This window comes from Heliangelus exortis, chromosome 8 (genome assembly GCF_036169615.1).
Source record: "Heliangelus exortis chromosome 8, bHelExo1.hap1, whole genome shotgun sequence".
Classification (NCBI taxonomy): domain Eukaryota; kingdom Metazoa; phylum Chordata; class Aves; order Apodiformes; family Trochilidae; genus Heliangelus; species Heliangelus exortis.
In genome coordinates this window covers 2,738,793-2,757,604 of record NC_092429.1, presented here as the reverse complement: position 1 = coordinate 2,757,604, position 18,812 = coordinate 2,738,793, and the positions used below count along the sequence as shown (strand labels likewise).

Genomic DNA, 18,812 nt, shown 5'->3' with positions numbered 1-18,812 from the left:
CTGAGTAAAGATGGCCGCGCCCGCCACGGGCACCTGGCGGGGCGGTGCCCGCCTGCCCGTACATAAAATGGCGGCCGCGCTCCGCCTCGGCGCTGGCGTCGGGATCTCCCGGCAGCGGCCCAGGGCCGCGCTCGGATGTTGGAGCTGCTGGGAAAGGAGTCACCCGCAGCGGGAAGGGCCCCGGTGCCTTGAACCGACGGGGGTACGCCGGGAGCGGTGGGCAGGCCAGGCCGGGTGAGGGCAGATCCCGGGAGGAGAGGGGTGAAGCCTCCCCTGCTCCTTCATGTACGGAAGCTGTAACTTTGGTCCGCCAGGGGAAATCTTCCTTCTGGGTGATGGTACCTGTGGGTGTCCCTGGTGTTTGCTGAAATAGTTTGAAATTGTTATTCTGTTCTCACAAACAACCGTGATTGGGTTTTTAAAAATGCTTTTTATTTCGTTTTTGGCTGAGTGGGCAAACTTTTATCTTCATTAGGGTTTGCTCTTTCTGAGGTGTTTTTGTGGTGATTTCCAACCTTTTCTTACTTCCTTGAAAGTTATTTTATGTTTTTCTGCCCAGGAAAAGCAGCACTCATTTGTGAGTTTGAATCTATTCTATATTCTATCTACACCTGTACACTTCCTGAGGAACAAGCTAGGAACTAGAAACTGCAAAAGCAAGTACAAGATATTGAAGAAAATGCTGTCGTTACACAGCCTTTTGGTTTTATTAGTCATTATTTTAGTGAATGAATGGTGACTTATGTACGAGTCTTGTCAGTCCCAACAAAAGGTTTGTCACAAATAAATATTCAGAGATTCAATAAGAACGTGGATGGCTCACAAAGAACTCAGTCAGTGATGTGAAATATTACCACCTAACAGCTTTTTGGGAGATTTGTGTGAACTAGATTGGCAGGCTAGTGTTTAGCAGACAAAGTATGCAAATGAAAATTGATACCCCCTTTCAGCAACTGGAAGTGAAAGCCAGGGCCAGAGTTTGCTCTGTAATGAACTCAGCCCTTAGAGATCAAAACTGAGGTGCACTGAGGAGAAAAGTGCTTGGCTCTGTTGTCTGTGGTGCATCTCTCGGATGGATAAATACACGACTTGCTGTTCATCACTGTCAAGAAAACTGTCACTTCTCACGAGCGTTACATTAATTAAAACTGAGAGTAAGGACTGGGAAATTAGGCATGTGGAATCAGATTATTTCTTTTTTTAAAAAAGGAGGGTGAAATATGTTATTAGCATGTTGCATGCTCTAGTGCAACTGATATCCCTCAGTAAAACAGGCACTAGCATGAGGGGAATTCAAATTTGTGAGGTAAAAATCAGTTTCCCAAGCATTTTTAGCCCATGCCCTATGCAATTAGCAGGGCTGTGTAAGATCTGCTCCAAACAAGCTCGTTGAACAGGTAGCAGAATAAAAATCAATTTTTTTTGAGAGTTATATTTTGTGTGTCATGCCTATCTTTGAGGAATCTGGAAGCAGACTAACATACATTTGGGAGGTAGAAAGCACCTGCAGTTCCCACAATCAACTTCAACTAACTTGGTGCCTGTTAGGTATTTTGTGACTAGCAGTGGGAGAACTTTGCTTTTATTCCCTTCTCTTGAGCTGCCTCTGCCGGGATTCGGCAGCTGCTCCCACTCACATTGGGCATCCCAGGCAATGTGCAGTGTCTCCTGGAAGCCATGGGTAACATGGTGTGTCTTGGAGCCTCAAGGCAGCAGTTCTGTTTTGCCAGTTCAGTGCTCTGGGTGGGGGGAATTATTCCAATCCCTTAATTCCATCCGAGTCCACATCCTCTTATGGCTTTTGCAGTTTCCCTTCTGTGGAAGTGGTAGGGGCAGTGCTGCTGAGGCCTCTGGGAGTTTGAGTTGCAAAGAGTTCTAAATTCACGTTTGGACAGAGATTTACTGCAAATGAGTGCAATTAAAGCCTTTTTATGAAACCTACACTTATATTTTTCCCTTGCTGGGGAGTTTGGTGGCTGTATTGATACATGTGCCTCTCAGGCCTATGATTTATAAATACACCGGTGAGTCAGGATCATCTGAAAGATGACTGGGCTTTTAAACTCTGCATTTCACCGAGCAGCTACTGCCGTCCGTCTGTCCTAATTCAATGTCCCTTTCACCCCCGGCTGCAGCACCCTATCCAGTGCCCCATCCTCAGCCCCCCCCGGGCCCTTCTCTGCACTTCCAGAGGTGCTCAGGCAGATACATTTCCCACACCACCTGAGGGCTGGTACCGCTCAGCTGGGGGTGCGGGTCAGGAAAAGGTTGTGTGTGGGGGAAGGGTTGCCGGCAGGCGTTTTTCTCCCGCCGAACCGGCCCAAGGGCACCGGCGCTGTGTGCCCGCCCGGCTTGGGTCTGCGGCCCGTCCCCCGGGAGGCGGCTCTCCCGCCGCACCGCCCCGGCTTCCTGCGCCTCAGGTGAGGAGCGTTCGCTTCCCGCTTCCGCCCAGGTGAGAGCCGGCGGCCATCGCGCCGCTCCGACCGCCGCCGCCGCTGCCGCCTCCCTCCCGCAGGTACCGTGCGGTGGGGAGACCCGCTCCAGCCCTGCCTCCCCGCCCGTGGCCCTTCGCCTCAGTAGTGCTGAAGAGAGCCCCACCGCTGCCCTCCCTGTCCGGCATTGGCGTGGGCCCTGCCTCTCGGTCGCGAAGGCGGTGGGGCTGGGAAGGGCGGAGGGGCGGCCGGGCAGCCCCTGAGGGGAGGCGGCAGGTGCCGTGTTTGTGAGGGGGCGACTCTCCTGCGAGGTGCAGTCAGCTTGTGCTGAGGGCTCTGCTGGAGGAGTTGGGTTCTCATGTCGGACACAGGGGCTCTTCCCGGTTCTGGAGGTGTTTTTTTGGTTTTGTTTTGGTGGTTTGGTTTGGTTTTAGTGACATAAATCCTCAGGAGAAGTGTTTCCTACCACCTCAGTCCCTCAGCGCCCGGCCTGTACCTCAGTGTGAACACGGCCATGGCCAGGACACTCAGCCTGCCCTTGGCTGGAGACTCCCACCTTGAAGCCCTTTAGGTTCAGGCTCTGGTGGCCTTGGTGGCTTCTTGACATCCCTGGTGAAGGCTGGGGAGAGCTGCGTGGCTCCTGGTGGTGGGCCAAGGTCCTCTGGGGAGCAGGAGACATCTTGGTGCCATGTTGTTGAGTAAATAGTTCCCATTCCTTGGAGAGGAGCTGTTAGGGGAGGAACATACCACATGCAACTTGTTCTATCAGTGCCTGTCAATTCAGAGCTTCTTAACAAAGCAATTTGGGTTTTTTTATCCTCTTTATTTAGGAGTTGATTAATAGGAAAACAGCTCTTTTGTGTTCCTTCTAAATTTCTGAAGCTTAGAAATTCAGTACAGTTCCAGGGCCAACAAATCTCCTCCTCCATGAAGTGATTTCTTAATCATGTGCACTGTCATCGTAGTAATTCTAGGATTTATTGGCTGATTTCAGTAGAATATGACAATATTTACATTTCAGAAGCAAGTTCTTCTCAAGCTTTGTGAGAACAGGTTTCTGAGACCATGCTATTGCTCCACAGAGAATGGCTTTGACATGAGCTCACCCTTCTATTAGACATCAAGAGAACCCCCACTGGCATTTCCCTCTGGGAGTCTCCAGGAATTCAGGTTCTGCTTGTTCACATGCCTTGAGAGTGAGTAAGGCTCCTCTTCATCTGTGTGGAGACTGGGAATCACAGGTACAGGGGCTTTGGGTTTTTGCTTTCCTTGCCTTGTGGTCACTCATCATATGTAACACCAGGAGGTACTGAGTTTGCCCATGGAATAGGGTTTTTTTATATTTAACAAGATTTAGTTTTATCTGCTTGACCCTGGAGATGTGTGGTGTATTTATGTTTAGGTGCTTCCTTCTTTGAAGTGCCAGGAAGAGTCAGCATGTGCTCTATAAGAATTTTAGAAATACTGCAGCATTACACAGAACAGCAGGTTTCATCTGAAAGGTGTGTGCATGCTGAGCTTGATTTGACTGAGTTCTTCTGTAAGTTACCAGCATGGAAAACTGAGCATAACATGTAGGACAGCAAAATATGTGCTAGGATAATGGTTTTTTTCACAGTACATAGGCACTTGATAGTGTGTAAACTATGTAATTTTTAATATCTAAAGTTACAGGTGATGCTGTGCTAGGACAATTTAGGAATAAGATTACTTACAAATGCTGTTTTCCCTTACTTTGGGCTTTGTCAAATTTTAAAGTGTTTGGGCTGAAATTCGCCAAGTCAGAGGTTTCTCTAGTAAGGAAGAGGATATTGACTGTGTCAGTCACTCATAGTGAAAGAGCCAACAAAACTTACAACTGCATTAGTGCAGAAAGGTGACTTTGGATTGGGATGTACCCTTGGCTGTTCCTGTGGCAGGCTTCTCAGGCTGGCCATGTTAGAAGCCTTTGAGAAATAGCAGCAGTTTGCACTTGTGCACTCTGGATTTTTGGTCGTTACCATCCCAAAAGGTTACACCTGTGCTGAGTGGGAAGAGCCTCCCATGTGGAAGCACTTTCCCTGCAGGCACATCTCCTGGAGGAACACCAGTTGTTGGTGGTCAAGTTGACGAGCAGAAGCAGTAGTGGTAATTAGGTGGGTGGGGAGAAGTGGGCAAAAGAACCTCTCTGCTGGCTAAACCATGTCCTTCTCTAGAAGCCAGCAGGAAACCCCTCATTTTTGTCTTTCAGCAGCTCTTTGTGGAGCACAGGTGGTTGTCGAGGCCACTGCCAGGGGCATCATGTTCCCCTCTGGCTCTGGGATGTGCCGGGGCTGAGCACCCCATGTCTCTGTGCAAGTGGCAGGCATCTGGCAGGAGGGTGATGGCAATGGAAGACTTAAACCTTTCAGCTCTTCTGATGACCTCTGCTGGCATCAGCATGGGGGAATTCCTTTTTTCTTAGTCTGCTTTTGAAGAAGATCCAAGTCTTAGGATTTCATACAAAACTTTGTAAAACTTTCCCACTCCCTACGATGCGTTGAGTTCTGCTCTCAGAAGTGAAGACAGTAGAAACCCAGATGCACGCTGAGCTGGAGCGTGGTTGCTTTTTTTCTGGTGTCAGGAAACACTAAACTTCTGAAATTCATTATTTTCTCAATGATTTTACAGTTATGTGGGGAGTTGCGACATAAATTTTCAACTGAGCTTTGCAGTTTTTTTTCTACCAATAGGATAAATAAGTGGCTGTAAAAGTCAAGAGAATGGAGCTAAGGAGGCTGGGTGCTGAGTGGGTGACCTGATTTTAACAAAACAAGCCATAGTGTTTTGGATCACTCTTCAAACTTATCACCTAGGAATGGACCTCCTCACTTAGCAGCTGTTGGCACCCTGCTTGGACTCAATATTGGTGTTTGGAAATTGTTTAAGGATAGCTCTTTGGGCCCCTAAACACAAACAGTTCAATACTACAAGGAGTTGTGTTTTTCTCTGATTCCCAAAAGCCAGTCTTAGAGACATGTCCTTAATTATACATTACCTGAAATTATACATTACCTTTGAAATATTTTATATTTTCAGGGATTTCCTCATGCCAGAAGGAGCTCTTTACTGTAAAATATAATGCTTTTTCCCCACTCTCTTTTTATGAAAGAAAGGAGAACAAAGAAATACTGAAGGTGTTTTTAACATACTGTACCAAAAAAAAAGAAAAAAAATCATTAAAATCCATTGCAAGCTGGCTGGAGACCAGCTTTGATCATGAGGAATCCCAAAGTGCTGTGTAAACTTGAAACAAAATGTACCTGAGGTCCACTTTGGCATTCACCAGCGCAGAGTGGTCTGCAATGGCTCTTAGCAACAATTTGGAGCAGCTCAAGCAGGAAGCTGAAACTTTCTTTAATCTTCCCCCCCCCCCGCCCCCTCTCTTAAATCTCCTTCTGCCTAGATGGAGCCTGGTTCTCTCACCTACTTCTTTTTGCTTAATTTTTTCTTTCTTGGACCTCTACCCATCACCGTAATTGCTATTGTTACATCTGCTGGAATGGAAAAAAAAGATTAATCTTTGGAGCCTGTCAGCTCGGCACTTTGAGGTTGGTTTTGAATGGCACAGGCTGTTTCTCATGGTGCTCTTTGCCAGTGCAGCTGAGCTGCTGCCACCTCTTGCTGCTGCTGCAAGGTGTGGTCTCCCTTCCCCTGCACTTCTCACCCCTCTCCTGCCTGCCAGTGCTGGCACTTGAGCACCAACTGGGCAAAAAATACTCACCCTACCAAAACAGGAAGTTTTTTCCCTGTGTGTTTTGCTCCTTGTTCCAGCTTGCTTTGGGATTAGATGAATGAGTGCAAGCACAGATGGAAAGGGAAGAGCAGAATGCATGAAAGAGGGCTGGAGAGATGGACCAGCCTCCTGACTTCAGCTATTAGGTGGGCTTGGTGTTGTCAGGTTGGCATTATTTCTTGACAGGCTGGATTTCTTTTCTGGGCTTCATCTTTTCTTCACCCTATTGATGGTTTAAAGGTGATTTGAGACACTTTTCCCCATGGCAATTATTTTGCATCCCTTTCTGATGTTGGTTCTTGTGCTTTAAGGTTTTAGTTTGGTTTTTTTTTCTCTTCTAACTGCTGATATGAGATAGAAAAACAGACAAAGGAAGTGAGTGGAGGGAAGTTAAATTGGGAAGAAAGAGCAAATTTCCATGCTCTTTCTCCTGTTTTGTTAAGATTCATGCAATATTTTCAGTGCAGGAGGTTAATCTTTGTCTTTTTGGTTTAGATGAAGTCTCAGGAGTGTATTAGGAAATGGTATTTTCATCTGTTCTTCAGAATCAGATCTCAGCACAGAATCAAAGGCTGCTGTGCTCTTAGAAGTGTTTTATTTCAAATGGAAAAGAAAATAAAGTGGCAGCACTTAGAAAAGTTCAGATGCATTCCTGGGAATCTTTCAGGGGTTGCATGGGTTTGCTGCCTCGACTTTTGCTATGAGTTTGATTTAAAATGTCCTCCTAAATCTGTTAATAGTCTTGCAAAGAGACTCATTTTGCTTGACCCTGAGTGGAAACCATGCAAACCCGAGTTCCTCCAGGAGCCAGAGCTGCTCAGATACAGTAAAGGGTGCATAAATCTGAAGTTGTGGTTTGTGACACACCTCTGCTTACTTTTTTTTTTTTTCTTTTTTTTAATTAGGTAAATCAGCTTTATTTGACTCTTCAGGGAAGGGGAAGCTGTCTTGCATAGTTAATATTTCCTTGAATATAACATTGTACTCCCAGAACTCAAGATGCTTTCAGTGTGAGCACAGACAGTGTCAGAGACAGAACTGAAAGAATCAGAGGTGCTGCTGGGAGACAGCCCCTGGGTTGTGCTTACTCTGGTGTTACATTCAAGTCATATGACCCTTTCTGCTCTCAAATTCCAAGATTAAAAAAGTAAATGCAGAGATTTATATACATATATATGGCTATTTTTATTCCAGAATAGCTCCAGATACATTCTGAAATTACATAGTTCCATACAGGGTAGGGTTAAAATTATGTAAATTGTGCTATTAAATGGCTGACTTCTTTCAGACAAGCTTTTACTAAGTGAAGAATTCTTGTTCCTCGTGTATGTTTTGGTGTAACTGCCTTGATAGAATGACAGGCTCCACATCAACTTAATAACATGCAAGGAAGGGTACAAATTTATCATGGCTGCTAATTGCAAGTCTGTTGTTTTAGTACTGCCAACTAGGCCTCAGCCCCAGTTGGAGACCTGTTCTATTTGGCACTGTAGGGGAGAGTGATAAAGGATATTCTGTTCCTTTAAAGCTTGTCATGTACACAGAAAAGAGAAAGGCAAGCTCATGCAGGAGAGGGGCATGAGCTTCTTTCACCTGTTCAGCACCAGTTCTGTCATTAGAACTGACCTCCCCTAGGGATGTGTTGGACTAGGGATTAATTTGGCCAATTTATGGCCATAATACTGTCTCGTGAGTAGAGGGAGCTCTGTTGTGTTACAGGTTTCACCTGTATGGCTATAGAGCAAGGCAGAGCTCTCATGGTAGGAATACTGTCTACAAATAGTTGGAGTAACAGAGAGGAAAGAACCTTCTAAATACTGGGAAGATTTTAACTGGGTAGAAAAGGTCACAACTTCAACAGCCATACTCAGAAGTAATGAAGTTGGTCATAACTTTGCTCTCAGTTTTTTTGGCCAGTGTTTATTTTTAAGATCTGCATTTTCACTCACATTTGAAAGAGCTGTTCACATTCCTTCCTGTGTGTGAAAGGAAAAGCACACTGAACAAGGAAAGATTTCTGGGTGTGCAGAGGCTGAAGTGCAGCTAGCTTTACTGAGAGCTTTGTTGAATACTTGGGCTAAACAACAGGGAGTAGTAGTATTTTTTTAATTAAATTTGTTAGCTTAGTGTTTTATTATTATGGAATATATCAGCTGCCTATCTGTTAGCATTCTGCTTGGATATGTAAATAATTTCTTCTTTTTAAACCTCACCTAGGTTTCATTATTCTGAGTAATCCCAAAAATACCCTTCAACATGCCTGAAAATCCTGCTGCAGGTATGTAGATTGAGTGTGATTACTTTTGTCAAGCAGTGAGTGAGAAGTGAAGCTCCATTCCTAACGTGTCCTGCTTTGTGGTGCAGATAAACAGCAGGTGCTGCAGATCCTTGATCGCCTGCAAGCAAAACTGCAGGAGAAAAGAGATTCCCAACACCATGAAAACCTGACTGTTCTGCGTAACACACTCAGGAGCCCTTTGTTTAACCAGATACTGACCCTCCAGCAGTCCCTCAGGCAACTGAGGGAACAAGTGAGTATAAATTTCCAGTTGTTGCTGTGAAGATAACTGCAGTAAACCTGGAACTGGGTACCAGGCTTGTGTTAATGAGGGGGCTCTCATTAATAAGCTGAAAGTTGGTGTGAGTGAATGTTGGATCTCTTATCTTTTTATACCACAACAAAGGGGCCAGGGGACAATTTTGAAAGGGATGCAGAAGAGAACTGCATCATTCAGAGAAAAACATCTGCAAAAGCCATCAGCTCTGGTACTTTGAGTTCTGAGCACAGCTGGAACTGGGACCCTTTGTTTTTCACAGAAGCTAAATACTGTTTATCTGCCACCTGGCAGCCTCTTTTCTCCTTAAAAGACACCATCACGTAGTTCCTGCTGAGTTGGACAAGAATGGTTAAGCTGTTTGGGGAAATACAATCTAGAAAACCACCCCTGAAGATTTTCCAAGCCCTGATGCAGACATACCTATGCTAGCTTTAAAATAATTGGTCCCCAGCAGTGGAAGGGACTTGTGTGGATTGTTTGTGAACACCAGCTGATACTCAGATCTTGGGGACATGGGCATCAGTGACAGATCTGCATGACCAGGCAAAGTTAAGGTCAGGGACTAACTTGGCAAACCCTAAGCAGCAGCAATCCCAGTCTGTGGTTGTGCCATTCGTTTTCCCTTCTTCCCCTGTCGACAAAGGTGCTGTATCTGCTCCTGCCCCTTCTTTCTAAAGCTTGGGTGCATGTTTGCAAGCTATTAAAAATGTATGAAAATGGAAATATATTTAAGATCATGCTTTGTAACTTATGGCATAATGGTTTTGATATCCAGAGTGTTCAGAATTATCATATCTAGGAAATGATGTTTTTCTTGAAATTCTTTTTAAGCATATCCCTCAAGAGCAGTTTCATTCAGAATGGTATTTTTTTATTGTGCTGCTCTGGGAATATTTCTGCATTTCTTCATTATCTGTCAGGACTGGACATTGAACTGCATGTTCTAGCAATGTTAACCTGGTCAGTGGTGGTTATTTTGTACCCTGGGCTCTCTCTGGGGAGGAGATAATACAGTCCAGGCCTCTGGCTCCTGAGTTACTCTTCAAAAATTTTTGATTCCTGTGCCAAAATTGTCTAGGTTTGCCTGACAGTTGCAACAGTGCTTGAGGGCCTCGTTAATGTTGTTGCTTTTGCATGTGTTGTTTCTGGGATATCAGGGTGAAAAGAGGATAATGGGCACAGGCAGGGAAGCAGAAGGAAAGAAATGGAGAAAATTAGTGGAGTGGGAACACAGCTGAAACATTCAGGGAACTTTTTCTTCCAAAAACCAGTTTAAAATTGTTATAGTAATATTTAGTTGGTTATAGTTCTATAGTAACAGGGCCTAACTTGAACTTGAACTCAGCTGAACACATGTATGCTTGCTTCTTTGGCAGACTTCACACAGGATGATGTATGTGGAAACCTCTTATTTGTTTCTAATAGCTTTTCTACATCTTTGTTCCTTTTCAACAGCTCAATTATATGCCCCCTGACCGCTCAGTAGATTTTGATTTTACGAGGAGAGGGCTACTGGTGTTTGCTGACAAATCAGTTGCTGCTGGGAGCACGTATACACCTTGCAGTTCACCTGAACCCAGAGCATCTCCCTTTGCTCCAAACCTGGCAGTCAATGAATTTAATGCAATCATCCAACAGATGGCAAAGGTAAGGCTCTCAGTGAGCCAAACTTCTTTCCCCCTAACGTCAAACATTTTCTTGCAGGCATTCACAGTGCATTTTCAAACAGGCTCTTTTGTTGTGTGGCTGGAAGTGTGGTAACTTTTCCCTCTGAAAGATAATTTCAGCAATTAAAAGTGGTTTGTTTGTATTTTTTTTTGTTTGCCAGTTTTTCTGTCTTAGTTTTTACCAAACACACAGATGTAGATAAGAAATTTCCATTGCCAGAAAGCATTTTTTTGGTATTTGATGACACTTAATTGAAAATGGACGTTTTCTGCAGGAACTTGTTTTGATGGAGAGACTTGTTTTATCAAGTACATTTTAAATTGGAAATGTACCAGCTCTGTTAATATATGAACAGTGCAAATGATTAAAAGAACTGGCATGTAATATTTTATTTAACTCTTCATTTAGTAGTTCTTAACTTTGCCAGGCAGATGCTGATTGCATTAACATGTGACGTAGCAACTACCAGATGCTTATGGAAGTTGTACAGGTGCAGACATCCACCCTTGTGGTATTGGTATTTATACCACAAATGTATTGTTCTGTGTTTCTTTGAACCATTAATTTAATTGGTTAGTCATGCCTTTCTATATTAAGTAACTGTTGCTAATTGACTACCTTAATGTAGCTGTAATATATTGAGCATAACTCTTCTCATTAGTGTGTCATTAACTCATCAGATAAAAGATTTAGCAGTAAAGTCTGCACGTTACTTTGGATAAAATGGCTGTGATAGCAGTGCATTCTCTAAGTCTCTAACAGCCCCCTCTAACAGAAATCTTGCAACAGAACTGAAAAGCAGTCACTCACAAAAGCAAACTTTTTTTAGCATTAAGTGTGAAGTTGCAGGAAAGGGAAGGAAATTAATTTCTTTCTATAAAAGCTGCAGTCTTTTGAATGCACACCGAAAGTCAGCATTAAAAGCAAGGGGAGCCAAAAGACAAGTAATTTAGTTTAGCTGTGCAGCATTTCCAGAAATGCCAAATATATTGCTCTAGACAGCACTTTGTTCATAGTTTTCATCCAGTTTGGAATTCATCTCATAACGTGAATGAAGTGTGAAAGCAGCTCTTAAATTCCCAGAGGTTTCAGAGCCTCAGAGTGCTTGCATATCCAATACTCTGTTATATTAAAAATAATAAATGGAGGAGCTTTTATAAAAATAACATATTCAGTATTTTGCCTTTGTTTAGTCTTTAAGAGGAGAGTGATTCTCCTGGTGTTCATAAATTTTAAAATAGCTCATTCTATTGCATTAAAAATTACTAAATCCATTTTTTCTGTTTTATTAGGGGAGACAAATAGAATCAATAAAGATTGAAAAGCCTTCTGTTGGAGGTCTTGGATTTAGTGTGGTTGCCCTTAAAAATCACAGCTTGGGAGAGGTTGGTATCTTTGTCAAGGAAGTCCAGCCAGGAAGCATAGCTGACAGGTGAGATCTTTATAATTGGAATGGAAAATTGCAGTAATTCCATGAAGAGAAAAGTCAAAGCTTTCCACGTTGAAAACCCTGTCAGACTAATATGTTTGTCTGGCTTATCTGGTGGGATATTTTGGTGGTGGTATCTTGAATTCCAGCTTTTCAACTAAGTAGACTCATCTGAAAATCTGATCCTCAAAACATGAGTTTTAAATATCCAAGCCATTCTTAAATGGAATTTCCAGAAATCATGACTCACTTCAGAGAATCTTGAATACTGATTAAAAAACAAAAGAAAACTCGGAAAAGAATACAAGGGGGAAAAAATCATCCCCTGTTTGAATTTTTATGCATTGTGTCCCTGAAAGATTTTTTTTTCCCCCCCTTGTTTTGTTATTTATGTGCCTATGACAATACTCTATTTATAGCTGATTTTACTGTTTGTTTCCTGTGTAAATTTAGATCCAGTCCTCCCAACAGATCCCTGCACAGATGTCATCATAGAATCAAGACTTGAGGCAGTTTCTACCCATATTGTCTGTGGGTTTTCACCCAACGACAAAAGACAGAGCAGTCCTTTAAAAATAAAATGTGATTGTAAAACCACAAGAGTTGGCATGAGACAAATGCAGTACTTGGAATTATGTTTCAAGAAAATGTGTCTAGATTTCAAGTCATTGGTGTCACTTTTTAAATAACACATGTCAGGAAGTGCCAACACAGGATGACAAAAAGATCAGGGAGAGCTTGGAATGATAATGGCTATGGGCCCACAGAGAACACACCAGAGAACACTTAAAGAAAAGCATATTAGGCTCTTTCAAAGTGGAGACAGATGGACTGATCTGGATGTCAAAGGAGGGTGAATGTCTCACTTTAGGATTTGATGACCTGCTGCTCACTTTCTTTGATGAGGGAATCTAAAATATGGTTAGTGCTAGAAGAAAGTGATTTCTGGGAAACATCTTAAACATCACATGATAAAAAGGAAGTTTAAGATGAGTTAGTTTAGTTAAGATGTGCAGTTAGATTGTTTTGGAGTTTTTACACGTTTCCCCAGCATGCTTCCCATTTTGCTTCTCAGACAAGAACTCCTGGAGACTTTTTTTTGGATTCCTACAGAGCTTTGAAGACAAGTGTCTGTCTATATAACAGTTTGGTCTCGTGCTCAGAATGAATATTTAACAAAGGAGATGAGTGATGGTTTCTCTCCTGTCACAAATCTGAAGTCATCACTAGGGTGAATGAACTGTGAAATTTATGTTATCTTAAGGAATTAAGTTGAACTGTGTATTTCTTGAAGTAAGTTTGATGTCTGAAGTACTGTAAATTTTGAGTAAAATATAAATGCTGCTTATTGATCTTTAGGTTGAATAATGATACAAAACAATATCATAGTCTGAGCTGTGGGCACTTAAAGATAGGAGCATGCAGTGCTAAACATAATGAAGAATAGTTCCAGAAAAACAAATATTTTTTTTCTGCCCTGTAATTCAGTGTCATCAAGAAAGGATGAGGGAATTTCATTGGGTTTTGAATAAAAGCAAAGGAAAAAAAATGAATAAATTTCTGTGCCATCATTAAGTTGGAGCAAAACAGGGCTGGGCAGCTCAGTACAGGGTGGACTGCATGGAGTTTGAATGTTGGTGAGGACAGTCTTAAGAAGCTGATTTTTTTTTTTTTTTACCACATAACTATTTAACCCTGTGTAACTGTATATTTGGCATGTTCATATTTAAATTACTCAAGCCTGTCGTGAAGTCACCATGCTGCATTTTAAAATTTCTTTTAATGTTTTGTTAAGGGATCAAAGACTAAAGGAAAATGACCACATACTGGCCATTAATTGCACCCCATTGGATCAGAACGTTTCCCATCAGCACGCTATTGCCCTCCTCCAGCAATCCACAGGATCTCTACATCTGGTTGTTGCTAGGGAGCCAGTTCAAGGAAACAGCAGAACTTCAGCTGTCTTAATAAGTGATATAAATCCACCTGAGACTGTGAGTTGTTGTAATACTGTCAAAATCAGAGTTTGAACTATGCTGGATATTTTTTCATGGATGTGTTTGTGTTAGCAAGCTTTACATGTAGGGATTTTTTATTTTTTTTTTCCCTTTCATCAGATTTTACATGTGATGACATTTCACTTAGAATGATCACACGATAAGTATAAGGCTTCCACTGCAAAGCTGCATGAAGTTGTTATAAAATAGATCCTGGGTTTTTATGGGCTAGCAGAAGCTTTAGTAGATCAACAAATTTCCTAGCAGCAGGGCCTGCTCATGCATAGGCTGGGCAAAGAATTTTATGCATATACCCAGCTGAAACCCACTTGTGCTCAGCAATTAAAGATGCTCTGATTACATCTTAAAAGAGTGTAAACATAGCCTGTCATGAGCACTGTTTGGAATGTCCCAACTGATTTAAACTGCTCAAAACAAAAAGCCTTGTCTTTGTTTTAGTAACAAACAAAACCTATCTCTTGAAGAACCTCTCAATCCCTGTTTGCCAGGGTTTGGGGGTTTTTTAATCTGCAGATTTCCCTGCTTATGAACCCTTTTGTTTTCTTGAACAAGGAGAGATTGTCACTGGGACATGTAATAAGCTAGGGCTGAACTTCCATCTGTCTTCAAGTCCTGTGGTTCAGGTGGCTTCATTGAATTTGGTCAAACTGCACACCTAAATCCAGGGTCTGCAATATTGGAATCTTAATTTATTATGCCAGTAGGTTTTGATGAAAATCTGGTTAAGAGCAGTGCTTTTCCTTATTCTCAGTAATTATTTCTCTCATGATTATTACAGAGCTAGTGAAATCTGAAGGCTTTAGTGGATAATCAATATTGTTTATTGCACTGAAAATTTTAAAGAATTAAACTTTAACTGCTTTTTCATTGAAAGATCTGCACTGAACAGACTAACAAAATAAAATACAAATATATATCTCTACAGGGGGTCTTTAAACTTCTTTTATGATATTTAACTGGCTTTGGCAAAGATTTTCAGTATGCTAATAAATCCTTTATTCACAGAAGACTTAAATCTGCCTACTTTGCTCCATTTTGGTTTCTACGAGATATTAATCTGACAGAAACATTGGCTGCATTTGGGTTGCTTAACAGCTTTGTTATTTTCAGATTGTCTTGTAGAACATAAGGTCATAGTACAGCGTAGCTCAGAAACACACTTCCAATTCAGCATGGCAAAATATTGTACTGTGCTGTTAATTCAGAGTGTACTGGTGGTGTTTAGAGTGTGTGAGTGAAATAACAGAGAGGAGAATTTGGGCAAAGCTGAGTGAAAACTGGGCCAGCGCGAGCTCCTCGCCTCTGGTTTTCTCTGCTGTTTGCAGTATTTTTGATCTATGAAAAACTAAGAGGATAGTTTTCATTTTGGCAAGGGAACCTTAAGATTGCTTTTTTTCTTTGTCAAGCTTTTTCCTAGTATCCTGTTATCCTGAAAGTGAAGGACAAAATGTAGGTTTAAAAAACAGATGAGAATCCCACTGCGGACTTTTAAGGAAGTGAAGCTGATGGAACAAAGTCCAGCAGATCTCCAGTGTGTGGGGTAGAGAGAGAAAATTGCTCTGATTAATTCTCATCATTCCTGGTACATGGGAAAGTGAGAAACATTAAAGAGTGACTGAAATTAAAATCTCCTGTTTTTATTAATTGCAGATTCACTGGGGCCATGTTGAAGACGTTGAGCTGATTAACGATGGTTCGGGATTAGGCTTTGGAATTGTAGGAGGAAAGTCGAGTGGAGTAGTTGTAAGAACAATTGTTCCTGGGGGATTAGCAGATCGGGTAATTTGTTATATTATGTCACTTCTTGTTTGATTGTAAAGTATAATTAACTGGTTTTGACAGTCTTAAAATAAACTAATGTACTTAAACAAAAGGAAGCTGATAGCATCAAAGTCCGAATGCCAACATACACTTTAAATATGTTGAAGGTATGATTGAGGAAAAAGTCAGCACCTGATATGAATTAAGTTATTTCTCAGACATGCTTTGGCTTTCACAACAGTGTTGAACACGCAGAAATTCTGAAAAGCTGTCTAGCCTTCTGATATTTTCAATACCCTTGGGATTTTCAGCCTTTGATCAGTCTGGGGGAGGACAAATACTCCTAATGGGTTTGCACATCCTCTGTAGAATTTGGCACGTTTGGCAAGGTCTACAGGAACAAACTCACTAAATGAATTGTCAGGCAAGAGAATCTGCCCTGCTGAAGTCATTGCATTGTGAGATTCAGTTGATAGATTGAAGATTGTCCTGTTTTTAGTGGGTTTCATTTTAAAGGGATTTGATCCCTGCCTGTGTGACCAGTTCAAGGAAACACTTAGGACTGAAGCAAAGCTTTTTGAAGTTACTGATAACCTTTAAAGTTGCACAGGTACAGTCTGCAACCTTTGATTCCTAATCTTGAAAGACTCAGTGCTAAGCATTTGCTGCATTTCAGGAGTAGAACATGTGCAATTCAAAATAGATTTGTTTTTTTAATGTGAATTTAGTCATGACAAATTACAGTATTTGAGGTCTGGATCCCACGCAGACGTGATCCAGTAACACACAAAAGAGAGAGGCTAAGGTGCTTCCTCTAGTGTAGGATGGAAATGAAAACTGGAGATCCAGAGCGTTTTACTGGAAAATGTTGGCCTTTGTGTGACTGCCTCCCTCCAAATCTGTCATGTCTAAACGAGTATTTTTTAATTATTGTGGAACACCTGTTTTGCTGTAAGGAAAAAAATGCTTTGGCTGCAAATGAAGCATGTGAGTTAGGAACTCACCACATCATTCTCAGCTGAATGAGACATCATTAAGTAGATGTGAAATAACAGGCACATATACATGTTCAAATTGGATGAGTTTATAAATGAGTTTGAGTTAGTCCTGGGAATGTCTTTGCTATGATTGTTGTATAAATCAATGCACCTAAGGTGGTGGAGCTCTGCTGATCAATACCAGCTGAGGATTTGGTCCTGTGAGTGATTGCTTATACTAGAAATTATGATGTAGGTCATGAATCATAATTACCATGAGAAAAAAGAGGGTTTGTGTGTAGTCTTGTTACCTTCACTGGATTTACTTGCTCGAGTATGAGTAGTCACATGAGAAAAAAATTGCTAGGTTAGTACAGAAGTATTAGGAAAAGCTACAAGAAATCCTAAATGAAAATGCTGTGCTTTTTATTCTAACCCCCACCTGATGAGGTAGGGGTTAATGAAACTGCAATACATAAGAGCTGTGACATTTAAAATATTGCTGTCCTCTCTTTTCTCCTAAATGAAAAAGTAACCTATTTCACAGGAATACTGCTATTCAACCCAGGTATCTTAGTTTGGGAAGGACTGATTAACCACTGTTAACTACTGTGAGTAAAACAGTGAATAACTGTGCAAACTCTTCCTGGCATTATTTAGTATATTCCCATGGTGGTCAATTTTATGATAATTTCTTGCATTGTCTTTTCCAACCATGGAGATGCCTGTACACAGTCTCAATTTTTTAATGAAAAAGATATTTTTATGTATAGAACTGAAACATTTTTTCCAATTTTATTTATGTTTGAAGGATGGGAGGCTCCGGACAGGAGATCACATCTTACAGATTGGAGGGACCAATGTCCAAGGAATGACCAGTGAACAAGTTGCCCAAGTGCTGAGAAACTGTGGGAATTCTGTTAGGATGGTTGTTGCAAGAGACCCAAAATGTGAAATGATGGAGACTCCACCCCCTCCTGTGGGCTGGCCAGTCAGTACATTGCCTTCCTTAGAAAATGAAAATGTGAGTATCTGGTGTTAACTTACGACATTTTAAAGTATGTTAGTGGCTTGAAATCAAAAAGGAGGAGAACAGAGTGTTCTTGAGACCTAAAATGCTTCTCTTGTGAGCTTCCAGGCATCATATGCTTGTATTTAAGTGGCCATTGTTATAGTCCTGCCTTCTATAATTTTTCCCTTTTTCCCGTGGGTTATTCATACCTATAATCTCGGATCGGAATGACCAGCTTTACAGAATTTATTCCAGAGTGGGTAATTTAATTACCAAGACCATAAACATTATCGATAAATGGTACTTTTAGTTCTCCTTCTTAGCTCATTACATTTTTGCTAATCAATCAATTGTAAGTGGATTTAAAACTTGCACGTGAATTTCCCTAGTCTGAAATCCAGAGCGCCACGGCCACACCAGAATTATTCAGCACAATCATCTTTTTATGAAACATAAGTGCAATGTTTTCATAGTCTACGCTACTGTCTGTGATAGGAAATATATCTAAAAATTTTGAAACTTGTTTTAGCAAATCTTATCATGGTCATATCAAAGTCTCTTGTTTTTGAAGTCATTCTTTTCAGTTTTGAGTAATTAAAATCAACAAATGCTACACTAAGTGTACAGTAGGTCTTGAAACATAAACAAAGCTGTGCTTGTGAACCATCTGCTACTACTGTGCTGCTTAGATTTAGGTGTAGAATCTGAGTAGCCTTTTCTTTCTTGTCTAGTTTCTTGAATATGAGTGAAGAGAGCTGATCTTTTTGAAGTACCATTTTTAGAGGTCAAACTTGCAGGAATTATTACAAAGTCACCTTCTCACTTGCTGGGAATAGTGACAGCAGAGGCAACCAGTAGCTTTGTGTCTTGCATCTCTCTGAAGGATTTCTCTGGTTGAAGCTATCAGTAAAGTATTTAGGGTCCTCCTCAAGCTCCTCTTCTCAGAAGAGGGATTGGTATAGTAGGAAATGTGAGTGGGAGAGAGATGGGAGGTGGTAATCTATGTACATAAGGTTGGAGTCTTAAAAGTGAGCCTAATACTCTGAAAAAAGACTTTCTAGAGAATCTGTATTGGTACAAAAGCACTTCTTTTCTGGCTGTATCATATTTTCCAAGGCCTGAATTAGGAAAAAATTATATGGTCCTAGTTTTGTTTCCTCTACAAAGTACTATTTTTCTCTCTTCCCCACCTCAAAGGCAGGC

The 18,812-nt window shown here is 41.5% G+C and overlaps 1 protein-coding gene across 11 annotated transcripts in view; it reads left to right on the top strand.

Moving 5' to 3' along the window:
• Nucleotides 1-63: 63 nt before the first annotated feature.
• The window catches only part of PATJ (PATJ crumbs cell polarity complex component), a 147,652-nt gene continuing 128,903 nt past the window's right edge, over nt 64-18,812 (top strand). For 6 of the 11 annotated variants that reach the window (XM_071749959.1, XM_071749958.1, XM_071749951.1 and 3 more), the window contains exons 1-8: nt 3,515-3,673; nt 8,404-8,464; nt 8,551-8,717; nt 10,200-10,391; nt 11,705-11,844; nt 13,637-13,835; nt 15,510-15,638; nt 17,409-17,621. In XM_071749959.1, coding sequence (XP_071606060.1) covers nt 8,443-8,464; nt 8,551-8,717; nt 10,200-10,391; nt 11,705-11,844; nt 13,637-13,835; nt 15,510-15,638; nt 17,409-17,621 — 1,062 coding nt within the window. In that variant the 5' untranslated portion in view covers nt 3,515-3,673; nt 8,404-8,442. Of the gene's footprint in view, nt 235-2,431; nt 2,453-2,631; nt 2,654-3,514; nt 3,674-8,403; nt 8,465-8,550; nt 8,718-10,199; nt 10,392-11,704; nt 11,845-13,636; nt 13,836-15,509; nt 15,639-17,408; nt 17,622-18,812 lie in introns of those variants that run through there. The other 5 variants (XM_071749952.1, XM_071749955.1, XM_071749954.1 and 2 more) reach the window with 5 other exon arrangements.